This window comes from Anopheles moucheti, chromosome 3 (genome assembly GCF_943734755.1).
Source record: "Anopheles moucheti chromosome 3, idAnoMoucSN_F20_07, whole genome shotgun sequence".
NCBI classification, from domain to species: domain Eukaryota; kingdom Metazoa; phylum Arthropoda; class Insecta; order Diptera; family Culicidae; genus Anopheles; species Anopheles moucheti.
The window spans coordinates 77560860-77573958 of record NC_069141.1 but is presented as its reverse complement, the minus strand read 5'-3'; the positions used below and the strand labels follow the sequence as shown (position 1 = coordinate 77573958).

General features: G+C 49.4%; 1 protein-coding gene across 1 annotated transcript; it reads left to right on the top strand.

Annotated features, from left to right (window-relative positions):
- Nucleotides 1-538: 538 nt before the first annotated feature.
- Nucleotides 539-4026, top strand: LOC128301669 (protein ERGIC-53). The gene is made up of 6 exons (XM_053038257.1): nucleotides 539-749; nucleotides 1214-1368; nucleotides 1430-1602; nucleotides 1950-2816; nucleotides 2881-3006; nucleotides 3097-4026. The coding sequence occupies exons 1-6, from the start codon at nucleotides 548-550 to the stop codon at nucleotides 3131-3133; spliced, it is 1560 nt and encodes a 519-aa protein (XP_052894217.1). The 5' UTR covers nucleotides 539-547; the 3' UTR covers nucleotides 3134-4026.
- Nucleotides 4027-13099: the final 9073 nt, after the last annotated feature.

The window sequence follows — 13099 nt, the reverse complement described above, 5'->3', positions numbered from 1 at the left end:
AAACTGGTAGTTTTCGAAGAAATTTTTCTCGACTAACGGGAAAATTAGTGCTCCTGATCCTGGTGCAATTTCGTTTATAGTTTAAAGTCACAAAGTCGATATTCTTCCCTGCATTTAATTTATCACATAGAAACAAATGTTTTATATCACCAAGGAAGATGTTTTTGTTCATTATTTTACCTTTGGCCAGAATATTTTTAAAATTTGGCCAGAAAGGCAAAATTATGCAGCTGCAAATGATTTGCTTGGACCGCGGCCTAAGTTCGGCAAAAAATTAAAACATCGAAAAAATATTAAACTATTACTAAATTAATTCATGTAGAAATTCTAAACTTTAGTTATATACATAATCTTTTGTGAAAAAACAATTTCAAATAAAATTATTCAACAAAATGTGATCAGCAGGTCCGAAAACATTCCCACACTCCAACACAACGTTCACGCACGGCCTGACAGACGTCAGCACGAAAAAAGATAACAAAACTGACAGCTCAACATTGAAACGTTTACATTTTTCTACGCACCCTTTCCCGAGCACTTTCCGAAAATGTTTCCCAAAGGGTTGACGTGTAGCGGCTCCGCGGTTTCTATGCTGCTGATTGGGCTACTGATTGGCCTCGGCGCCAACCTGGACCGCGTGAGCGGCGACGTGGGCCTGGTGCACCGGCGGTTCGAGTACAAATATTCCTTCAAACCTCCCTATCTGGCTCAGAAGGATGGCACGGTACCTTTCTGGGAGTACGGTGGTCGTAAGTATCTTCCAGCGAAGAAAAGCGAGTCCGTGCAAGAGGGAAAGGGATTGTTTCGGCAGACTGCGTACCGAAAATCCGTACCGATTGTAAGAGTGCGAACGAGATGGCGCTCGCAGGTCGTGGTGCAAACAGTTACACGTCAGAGGGTTATTTTTTGGCTGAACCAACAACTTGAATGGATTGTATACTTAAGTGGAGAAATTACACTATGAATGGAGAGGTATTAGGTAATTTTCTTTTTTTGTTAAATCGTCCAAATATTTGGCTCCAATTTGCCAAGAAAAATATTGCTTTTTTGGTCGATAAACCGGTTTGAATGAAAGTATAAGTAGTGAAAGTGTCCTCATGATATTCGGTAACAAGGTTGTCCATAGAATCCCCTTTCTCCGAGCTAGGACATAACATATTTGCCTACGAAAAGGAATAGTCATACATTGTACCCCGTTCCATGTGTTTTACAGATGCGATTGCCAGCTCAGAAAACGTGCGCATTGCACCGTCCTTGCGCAGCCAGAAAGGAGCCATTTGGACGAAGCAGAGGACGAACTTTGACTGGTGGGAGGTGGAGATCGTTTTTCGGGTATCCGGTCGAGGACGCATCGGTGCAGACGGTTTGGTACGTAGGGATTATCATGGATGTTCCCAGATGGTATTAACCATTATATTACGTTTTTTAGGCTTTCTGGTACACCTCGGAGAAGGGCAGCTATTTGGGCGATGTGTTCGGTTCATCCGACCGTTGGGTCGGTCTTGGTATCTTCTTCGACTCGTTCGACAACGATAACAAACACAACAATCCGTACATTTCGGCCGTCTTGAACGATGGTACGCGACAGTTTGACCATCAACAGTAGGTATCTACCGCAAAGAAAACACTGAAACAGTGTCTGTGATCACGTTGGTCACGTTCGGTTTTGATATAGTGACCGAAGCGGTCTACTACTGTCAGCAGATTTAGGATCGAGGAAAATGTAAACAAGCACTCCGATGTTGTTTTGCTGACGCAAGTTTGTTTCCGTTTCCTAATGGTAGCAAATGTGTTTATTGTTTTACATTTGTTCCTCATTCCTAGTGGTGATTTCCATGCTCGGAATAGTATATAACTTCTTTTGTGTATTGTTGTTTGTAATTTAATTTGCAGTTAATACTTGTTACTTGCTCTTATGAATATTTACCCATTTTTTTCCCCCATTCTAGGGACGGTGCAACACAACTTCTATCCGGTTGTTTGCGTGACTTCCGTAACAAACCGTTCCCAACCCGGGCAAAGATTGAGTACTACAATAACATTCTTACGGTCCTGTTCCACAACGGCATGACAAACAACGATCAGAACTATGAAATGTGCTTCCGGGCAGAGAATGTGGTGCTACCGAAGACGGGTTACTTTGGCCTATCGGCAGCAACCGGTGGACTCGCCGACGATCACGATGTGTTCCACTTCCTGACCACGTCGCTACACATTCCCGGCCAGTTTAAGGAGGAACCCGCACCGGGCGAGGATGCAGCTAAGCTAACGCAAGAGTACCAGGACTATCAGAAAAAGCTCGAGCTGCAAAAGGAAGAGTACCGTAAGGAGCATCCGGATGAGCATAAGGACGATCTGGATAGCTTGTTCGAGGACTTTAATGAGCGTGAGCTGCGCCAAATTTGGGAAGCACAAACGAACACATTTGAACAGTTGCGTACGCTTAGCTCTAAGCTAGATGAGGTGATAGGTCGCCAGGAGCGCACGTTGGGTTTGCTGTCCGTATCGGCTCAGGCTGGTGGTGCGGCAGGTGGTGCACCACCGCCTCAGATCGCTGCCGGTGGTGCCGGTAGTTCGATCATGCGTCACGAGGTGGACGCACTGTTGCAGAATCAGAACGTGATGGTGCAAACGGTGCGCGAAATCCGTTCCATCATCGGCGAGGTACACGCTCGTACGGATAGCATACTGAACAATCAGGCCCGGGCACCAACGGCACAGGTGCAAGCTGGCGGATATGATGTGCAAAGCTTGATGAATGAGATGCGCGATGGTATGAACCAGGTCCGTCAAGGTGTCGCTGGTGTGGCTCAAAGGTAAGGAACGAAGTGCGTTATTTTGTTTCAAAAACGGCCACTAACGGTTCCTACATTTACGCAGGCTACAAACGGGACCGCAGGTTCAAGGGTCCGTACAGTGCCCAACGCAAACCTGTCTCAGCTTGACGGCATTCCTGGTGGCGATAGTGGTGCAGCTGTTGGTGATGCTAGGTTACAGTATGTATAGGTAAGTATTTATCCACACCTATAATCAAGTGCGATAGCAACAAAACTAATTCATTTTTACCCTCATTTCGGTCCACACCTTTTCTTACAGAGACAGTCGAGAGGCTCAGGCGAAAAAGTTTTATTAGCTAGCAAAATAACTTATATTGATCGTTGATCGTGAAGGTTGCTTTTTTCGAGCAACAAACATCAAGCATACAGTCAAACATGAATGGCAAAAAACAGGCAGCAAACATACATGCGTACCATGATCACTCTTTTTTTTGGTTTTTGTCCAAGCATTATGTTGAGTGCTTTTCATTTTGTTTATTGGCGGCAACACTTTCGATAAGAAAAGCTACCCCGTCATTTGTTTTTTAGGATGATTGAAGATTCCTTTTAAGCAGTAACACAAGAGTCTTAATTGAAGGTAATTTTGTATTTTTTTTTTCATTTCCAAACGAAAGTGCATTTAACGATACGCGTTGCAAAAGAAAAGAAGAAACAAAATGAAATTGAAGTTTGATGGGCAATAATTGGACATGATAGACACCATATTCAGTTGTAGTATGCACGGTGAATAACTTTTGATAAATAGCTGGAATAATGTTAATCACTCGGCATCAGTTTGCTCTCACTTTGTCAGGCCAAAAACTATCCATCGCTTCCACTATCCTGCATGCACCGTTACCGGAGGATGGCAGGGGTGCTCAAAAAGTTAACACAGATGTTTCACTGGATGTACTTCTAACATTCTACTTAAAGGCAATGTGCGCAAAAGAAAAGTGAGAAGAGAGATTAATCGACAAACAGTAGTACTAAAACAAAACCTACCTGATCGCGTACCCGTGGGTCGTGCTTTTGGGCGAGCGTTTTGATCGTTTGTTTTCACCATCATATTCATGGACTTTAAGTTTCCAACATTGTTCTGCTGTGTTTAGGGTAGTTATGATATTTTTTCTTGTCATGAATATACAATTGAATGAAAAAAAAAACGGAAAATAAACAGTCTGCTACGATTTACAATGTACAATCAGGGTTTTTTTTTATTATAAGAAATTGTAAAAAGATTAGGAAGAAACCGATATTGCAGTCGAGGCAAACAACGCGTTGTGTGCTATATTGTACGCAACTGACAGCATGCGAGAAATTGTACAAATTTCATTTGCACACAAATTCGCTGGACAACCGTTCGGAACGATCGCTGATACTGAAATGTTGATCGTACAAAATCGTTTACACGTACGGGGATGTTTTTTTTTTATTTTAGAGGGGTGCATAAATTAAATATTATAAAACCTACCACCCACGCCAAAAATTGTCCGTCAAATCGTTGGGTGGAATTTGTCCAGTAAGGGTAACTCTCAAAATTTGCTGCAGTAGAACAGCCTTTCTAAATAAAATGATCTTGAAGGGGAAAACAAATCTTGGGAAGATTTTAAATTGGGTAATAAATTATGGTGGGAACATTTGGTCATATTTGTCCCTCGTGGGAATCCATTGGCCAATGTGCATACCGTCGGTATGCAAACGACGAAGTGAAATTTAAATCATTCTGTACCAAAAGGCAGGAACCTCTTTTTTGGGAAGTTTGTACAAAACCAAGAAAAATTTCTTACTCCCGGCTGGTAATCGATAAGCAACAATTCAAGCTCACGATTCGATAGTCATCTTCAGGTCGGTTGCTGGGGTGTCTTTAGCGTTTGTCTGTGTAACGATATGATAGCCATGTAAGGAAGGTACACACCAGCGCAGCGCGTAGAGAATGGCACGAAGAGTAGACAAAAAGAACAACCACAACAGAGAAACAACATCACCATAAAGCAATGTATGTTCCACGTGAAGCGCGGATTAGCGCGACGCAGATCGGATCGTCATCTTCACCGTACCGCCGTATCCATTCGAGACGGATTAACATCGCTAACCGTACACCGCACTGCTGTCGATAGGGGAGATATGAGCGATAAAAATCGGCACCAAGATGCTGCCGCAGCTTCCCGTTTGTGGGCCGGTGGTAAAATCTCGACGGCTACAAAACCAGCCGTACGATGCCTACCGGTGCCATTGCGGTGTAGGCAAGATGCTGAAGTTTACGACTTCCGGATATGGCAAGAATTAGTGAAAAAGTTTTATGGTATGACTTGAGGGCTAATTCTGTACAGGAAAAAAAACACTCTGGTATTATGGATCCTTCACTTCTGGTTTCGATTCGGCCTGCGTTCTTGATGTTACTCAGTGAGCGGGATTGTGGCTGTTGAGAACTTTACATTTAGTTTGCGTAAACCAACGAAGGACACCGAAATAGAGGAAAGTGATAAAACTCTGATCGCTTTTTGCACTAAACACTGGCTGCTGTTGAATCGGTTTGGGAGCTTTCAGATTTCAGATCGAATCGATTGGCTTCCGATTGATAAACCGTAGATACATTATCGAATATTTTGAACATTCAATAGTTTTAGTGTTGGTAGATCTTCAATCTTCGTTGATTTAAATATTTATAAGGAATATTTAACATATTGTAGAAAAGTAATTAATACACCGTTATTATTGGACTCTTATCGGACAGCTGGATAAGATTGTTATCAAAACAAAAAATCCTTTTCCACAACATCTCATGCTTTCCTAACAGTGAGGACTAATGTTGCTAAAGGTGGGGGTTTTTAACCACCTTTTATCATTCAACGCGGCAGCATTAATTGCTACGCCTTCTTCACGATCCTATCTTTGTACAACATGGCGCACCCGAGTTCGAGTCTAACAACGAGGAAAAAAAGACAAGGAACCCAATCTACGCCATTGCACCATACCGTTGTCTCGTAAGCTGTCGTTTTCCTTCTATAATCGAAAGCACGACTTTCCACACCTGGCTGTTATTGCGCCACAGGACGATGTGGTTTTTGGATATCGGTACGATATGTGCAGTGGAGGATCAATCCCCTTGGAGGCCCAGGGCGGAATTATAGTTGGGGCCTCTAATTTTAAAAACGATACAGGAGGGAAGGGGAACATTGAGGGGACTTGAAATGAGACAAGGCGAAAAGCGTAGTAAGAAGGGGCCTACTCCGCCTACCGTTTGATCCGCCGCTGGGCCGCCCCTAATCATCTTCTTCAAATGGTCCGCCGGGGCCATCACCATCTTCGAATACAATATCGGAACCGGCTATATCACCACCAACACCAGTTACCACTTTACCTGCACTCTTCTAAATGGAGCTACAATCATACGTGCACCAACTTCGAGAAGCTGCACGTGGTGGAATTTACAACTACAGCATCCAAGGAACACTTTGCCATCGAATTGGTTCGCTCGCTGTGCTTCCGGGAGATTCGCCATGCAACACTCAGTTATACTTCTTCGATATTAACTTAACTTAACAAAACACTCAAGCACCAGCATTTGGTGGTGAAGTTAATCGCTATTGTTTATCCTGCAGCGAGTATTTATCACACGCAATCCACTAGCATGGATGTTCAGTCATACGTATGAACGCATGTCTGTTCGCGATGAACTGCGCCTTTGCCTCCTTTCACGTATACCAGGTATTGGCCAGTTCCGGAACAACACACCGACTGCAGGTGAGATGGGTCATGTGTGTTTGTGACGATATCACCGGTAGCACGGAATATACACGGGAGATTGTGCTGCAACATCGTGCTACAGGATCCTTAAGGCCATTGTATGAGACCAACCAGATGATGCGTCCACTACAGTACCCGATCCTGTTTCCACGGGGTGAAGCAGGATGATCCCCAGATGGAGCCGAAAGCAGAGGAAAATTCATCCAATCGAATTACTCCACGTAAATATGCCGCGTATATATTGCCTATCCTGGCGGGAGATCGCTTATTCTCTGATGCATTGTAAGGGGTAATCACCTGTCATAAATTTTGCAATACAGAATGAGCGAGTTACTAAGTTGTGAATTTCGATTTTTTTGTTTATTTATTATTTAGTGGATTTTTTAACATTGTGTATCCCATTAAACAAACAACGCAATTTTTATATAATAATATTAATTAGTGTTATGCACAGTCGGTTAGATTTGCATAGCTTTTAGCATTTGAAAACTAAAATGCTAGGTCAAGTTTTTGTGTTGAAAGACTACCTCCATGATCATTCGCTCACGTCGATGTTTTAGGCGATGAACAAAACTTAACGGTTGATTTCTGTTGTGGGCTTCTACTTATTGAACTATTTCAACAATTGATTATGTTTTAAGCATTCTTTGATCCATCAGGTGCAGATCCACGAGAGTTGACAAAATGCTGACATATTTGTCCAATGACCAAATCAACTGGTCAACTGTGAAAACCACTATACCATAGCCGCGCACACAATTGTTTTCAAATTTCCGATGCCAGGAGAGCATGTTTTTCCAGAGGTGACATCTGCAGCTTGGGACAAATTTGCCCATCACAATTGCTATTGCATACTATCAAACACGTGAGAACGATCGCTAATGTAAGGAAGATCAATAAAACGGAAAGCATCCTTCATCTCGCTCAAACTTTTCGTCGGCTGGTACGAAATTTCATACAAAACCAGCTGTTTTCCGATTTCCGATACCAGGAAAGCATCCACGGAAGAGGTAGCACCTTGTACAGCAATTTTGGTCGAAAACCGCCGAAAGGTATGCAATATTTAAACACTAACTTTCCCGTTGGTCGAGTAAAATTTTGCAGCAAATTTGCTAAAATTCCGCCGAAAGTTATGCAATGTTTAAACACTAACTTTCCCGTGGGTCGTGAAAAATTTCTTCGAAAACTACCAGTTTTTGAATGTATAGTACCAGGAGAGCATCCACGGAAGAGGTAGCTCCTGGTACTGCGCCGTAAGGTATGCAATGTTTATACACTAACTTTGCAACCAAATTTCCGCCGTAAGGTATGCAATGTTTATACACTAACATTGCAACCAAATTTCCGCCGTAAGGTATGCAATGTTTATACACTAACTTTTCATACAAACCAGCTGTTTTCAGATTTCCGATACCAGGAGAGCATGTACTTCAGGAGGTGACATCTTCCATCCCCCTCCCCCTTCCCACCGCAAGATGGCAACCAAGATGGCGGCCAAGATGGCGGCCAAGATGGCGGACAAGATGGCGGACAAGATGGCGGACAAGATGGCGGACAAGATGGCGGACAATATGGCGGACAAGATGACGGACAAGATGGCGGACAAGATGGCGGACAAGATGGCGGCCAAGATGGCGGACAAGATGGCGGCCAAGATGGCGGCCAAGATGGCGGACAAGATAGCGGACACAAAATGGCGGCAAAGATGGCGGCCAAGATGGCGGACAAGATGGCGGACAAGATGGCGGACAAGATGGCGGACACAAGATGGCGGACAAGATGGCGGACAAGATGGCGGACAAGATGGCGGCCAAGATGGCGGCCAAGATGGCGGACAAGATGGTGGACACAAGATGGCGGCCAAGATGGCGGACAAGATGGCGGACACAAGATGGCGGACAAGATGGCGGCCAAGATGGCGGACAAGATGGCGGACACAAGATGGCGGACAAGATGGCGGACAAGATGGCGGACAAGATGGCGGACAAGATGGCGGACACAAGATGGCGGACAAGATGGCGGCCAAGATGGCGGACACAACATGGCGGCCAAGATGGCGGTCAAGATGGCGGCCAAGATGGCGGACAAGATGGCGGCCAAGATGGCGGCCAAGATGGCGGACACAAGATGGCGGACAAGATGGCGGACAAGATGGCGGACACAAGATGGCGGACAAGATGGCGGACAAGATGGCGGCCAAGATGGCGGCCAAGATGGCGGCCAAGATGGCGGCCAAGATGGCGGCCAAGATGGCGGACAAGATGGCGGACAAGATGGCAGACACAAGATGGCGGACAAGATGGCGGACAAGATGGCGGACAAGATGGCGGCCAAGATGGCGGCCAAGATGGCGGCCAAGATGGCGGACAAGATGGCGGCCAAGATGGCGGACACAAGATGGCGGACAAGATGGCGGACAAGATGGCGGACAAGATGGCGGACAAGATGGTGGACAAGATGGCGGCCAAGATGGCGGACAAGATGGCGGACAAGATGGCGGCTAAGATGGCGGACAAGATGGCGGACACAAAATGGCGGCAAAGATGGCGGCCAAGATGGCGGACAAGATGGCGGACAAGCTGGCGGCCAAGATGGCGGCCAAGATGGCGGACAAGATGGCGGCCAAGATGGCGGCCAAGATGGCGGCCAAGATGGCGGACAAGATGGCGGCCAAGATGGCGGACAAGATGGCGACCAAGATGGCGGACACAAGATGGCGGACAAGATGGCGGACAAGATGGCGGACAAGATGGCGGACAAGATGGCGGACACAAAATGGCGGCAAAGATGGCGGCCAAGATGGCGGACAAGATGGCGGCCAAGATGGCGGCCAAGATGGCGGACAAGATGGCGGACAAGATGGCAGACACAAGATGGCGGACAAGATGGCGGACAAGATGGCGGACAAGATGGCGGCCAAGATGGCGGCCAAGATGGCGGACAAGATGGCGGCCAAGATGGCGGCCAAGATGGCGGACAAGATGGCGGCCAAGATGGCGGACAAGATAGCGGACACAAAATGGCGGCAAAGATGGCGGCCAAGATGGCGGACAAGATGGCGGCCAAGATGGCGGACAAGATGGCGGACAACATGGCGGCCAAGATGGCGGACAAGATGGCGGACACAAAATGGCGGCAAAGATGGCGGCCAAGATGGCGGACAAGATGGCGGCCAAGATGGCGGCCAAGATGGCGGACAAGATGGCGGACAAGATGGCAGACACAAGATGGCGGACAAGATGGCGGACAAGATGGCGGACAAGATGGCGGCCAAGATGGCGGCCAAGATGGCGGACAAGATGGCGGCCAAGATGGCGGCCAAGATGGCGGACAAGATGGCGGCCAAGATGGCGGACAAGATAGCGGACACAAAATGGCGGCAAAGATGGCGGCCAAGATGGCGGACAAGATGGCGGACAAGATGGCGGACAAGATGGCGGACACAAGATGGCGGACAAGATGGCGGACAAGATGGCGGACAAGATGGCGGACAAGATGGCGGACACAAGATGGCGGACAAGATGGCGGACAAGATGGCGGACAAGATGGCGGCCAAGATGGCGGCCAAGATGGCGGACAAGATGGTGGACAAGATGGCGGCCAAGATGGCGGACAAGATAGCGGACACAAAATGGCGGCAAAGATGGCGGCCAAGATGGCGGACAAGATGGCGGCCAAGATGGCGGCCAAGATGGCGGACAAGATGGCGGCCAAGATGGCGGACAAGATAGCGGACACAAGATGGCGGACAAGATGGCGGCCAAGATGGCGGACAAGATGGCGGACAAGATGGCGGACAAGATGGCGGACAAGATGGCAGACACAAGATGGCGGACAAGATGGCGGACAAGATGGCGGACAAGATGGCGGCCAAGATGGCGGCCAAGATGGCGGCCAAGATGGCGGACAAGATGGCGGACACAAAATGGCGGCCAAGATGGCGGCCAAGATGGCGGACAAGATGGCGGACAAGATGGCGGACACAAGATGGCGGCCAAGATGGCGGACAAGATGGCGGCCAAGATGGCGGCCAAGATGGCGGCCAAGATGGCGGCCAAGATGGCGGACAAGATGGCGGCCAAGATGGCGGACAAGATGGCGGACAAGATGGCGGCCAAAATGGCGGACAAGATAGCGGACACAAAATGGCGGCAAAGATGGCGGCCAAGATGGCGGACAAGATGGCGGACAAGATGGCGGACAAGATGGCGGACACAAGATGGCGGACAAGATGGCGGACAAGATGGCGGACAGGATGGCGGCCAAGATGGCGGCCAAGATGGCGGACAAGATGGTGGACACAAGATGGCGGACAAGATGGCGGACAAGATGGCGGCCAAGATGGCGGCCAAGATGGCGGACACAAGATGGCGGACAAGATGGCGGACAAGATGGCGGACAAGATGGCGGACAAGATGGCGGACAATATGGCGGACAAGATGACGGACAAGATGGCGGACAAGATGGCGGACAAGATGGCGGCCAAGATGGCGGCCAAGATGGAGGCCAAGATGGCGGACAAGATGGCGGCCAAGATGGCGGACACAAGATGGCGGACAAGATGGCGGACAAGATGGCGGACAAGATGGCGGACAAGATGGCGGACAAGATGGCGGCCAAGATGGCGGACAAGATGGCGGACAAGATGGCGGCCAAGATGGCGGACAAGATGGCGGACACAAAATGGCGGCAAAGATGGCGGCCAAGATGGCGGACAAGATGGCGGCCAAGATGGCGGACAAGATGGCGGACAAGATGGCGGACAAGATGGCGGACACAAGATGGCGGACAAGATGGCGGCCAAGATGGCGGCCAAGATGGCGGACAAGATGGCGGCCAAGATGGCGGACAAGATGGCGGCCAAGATGGCGGACACAAGATGGCGGACAAGATGGCGGACAAGATGGCGGACAAGATGGTGGACAAGATGGCGGCCAAGATGGCGGACAAGATGGCGGACAAGATGGCGGCCAAGATGGCGGACAAGATGGCGGACACAAAATGGCGGCAAAGATGGCGGCCAAGATGGCGGACAAGATGGCGGACAAGATGGCGGATAAGATGGCGGATAAGATGGCGGACACAAGATGGCGGACAAGATGGCGGACAAGATGGCGGACAAGATGGCGGCCAAGATGGCGGCCAAGATGGCGGCCAAGATGGCGGACAAGATGGCGGACAAGATGGCAGACACAAGATGGCGGACAAGATGGCGGACAAGATGGCGGACAAGATGGCGGACAAGATGGCGGCCAAGATGGCGGACAAGATGGCGGCCAAGATGGCGGACACAAGATGGCGGCCAAGATGGCGGACAAGATGGCGGACAAGATGGTGGACAAGATGGCGGCCAAGATGGCGGACAAGATGGCGGACAAGATGGCGGCCAAGATGGCGGACAAGATGGCGGACACAAAATGGCGGCCAAGATGGCGGCCAAGATGGCGGACAAGATGGCGGACAAGATGGCGGACACAAGATGGCGGACAAGATGGCGGACAAGATGGCGGCCAAGATGGCGGCCAAGATGGCGGCCAAGATGGCGGACAAGATGGCGGCCAAGATGGCGGCCAAGATGGCGGACAAAATGGCAGACAAGATGGCGGACACAAGATGGCGGACAAGATGGCGGCCAAGATGGCGGACAAGATGGCGGACACAAGATGGCGGACAAGATGGCGGACAAGATGGCGGACAAGATGGCGAACAAGATGGCGGACAAGATGGCGGACACAAGATGGCGGACAAGATGGCGGACAAGATGGTGGCCAAGATGGCGGACAAGATGGCGGACAATATGGCGGCCAAGATGGCGGCCAAGATGGCGGCCAAGATGGTGGACAAGATGGCGGCCAAGATGGCGGACAAGATGGCGGACACAAGATGGCGGCCAAGATGGCGGTCAAGATGACGGACAAGATGGCGGACAAGATGGCGGACACAAGATGGCGACCAAGATGGCGACCAAGATGGCGGACAAGATGGCAGACAAGATGGCGGCCAAGATGGCGGCCAAGATGGCGGCCAAGATGGCGGACAAGATGGCGGACAAGATGGCGGCCAATATGGCGGCCAAGATGGCGGACAATATGGCGGACACAAAATGGCGACCAAGATGGCGGACAAGATGGCGGACACGATGGCGGACACAAAATGGCGGACAAGATGGCGGACAAGATGGCGGACAGAAGATGGCGGACACAAGATGGCGGACAAGATGGCGGACAAGATGGCGGCAAAGTTGGCGGACACAAGATGGCGGCCAAGATGGCGGCCAAGATGGCGGACAAGATGGCGGCCAAGATGGCGGCCAAGATGGCGGACAAGATGGCGGACACAAGATGGCGGTCAAGATGACGGACAAGATGGCGGACAAGATGGCGGACACAAGATGGCGACCAAGATGGCGACCAAGATGGCGGACAAGATGGCAGACAAGATGGCGGCCAAGATGGCGGCCAAGATGGCGGCCAAGATGGCGGACAAGATGGCGGACAAGATGGCGGCCAATATGGCGGACAAGATGGCGGACACGA

Excerpts from the sequence above, each read along its gene's own strand:
- LOC128301669 (XM_053038257.1), top strand. The coding sequence starts at position 548 with ATGTTTCCCAAAGGGTTGACGTGTAGCGGCTCCGCGGTTTCTATGCTG. Across the intron at positions 1,603-1,949 it reads CGACAGTTTGACCATCAACA|GGACGGTGCAACACAACTTC; the intron begins GTAGGTATCTAC and ends CCCCCATTCTAG. Across the intron at positions 3,007-3,096 it reads CTAGGTTACAGTATGTATAG|AGACAGTCGAGAGGCTCAGG; the intron begins GTAAGTATTTAT and ends CTTTTCTTACAG.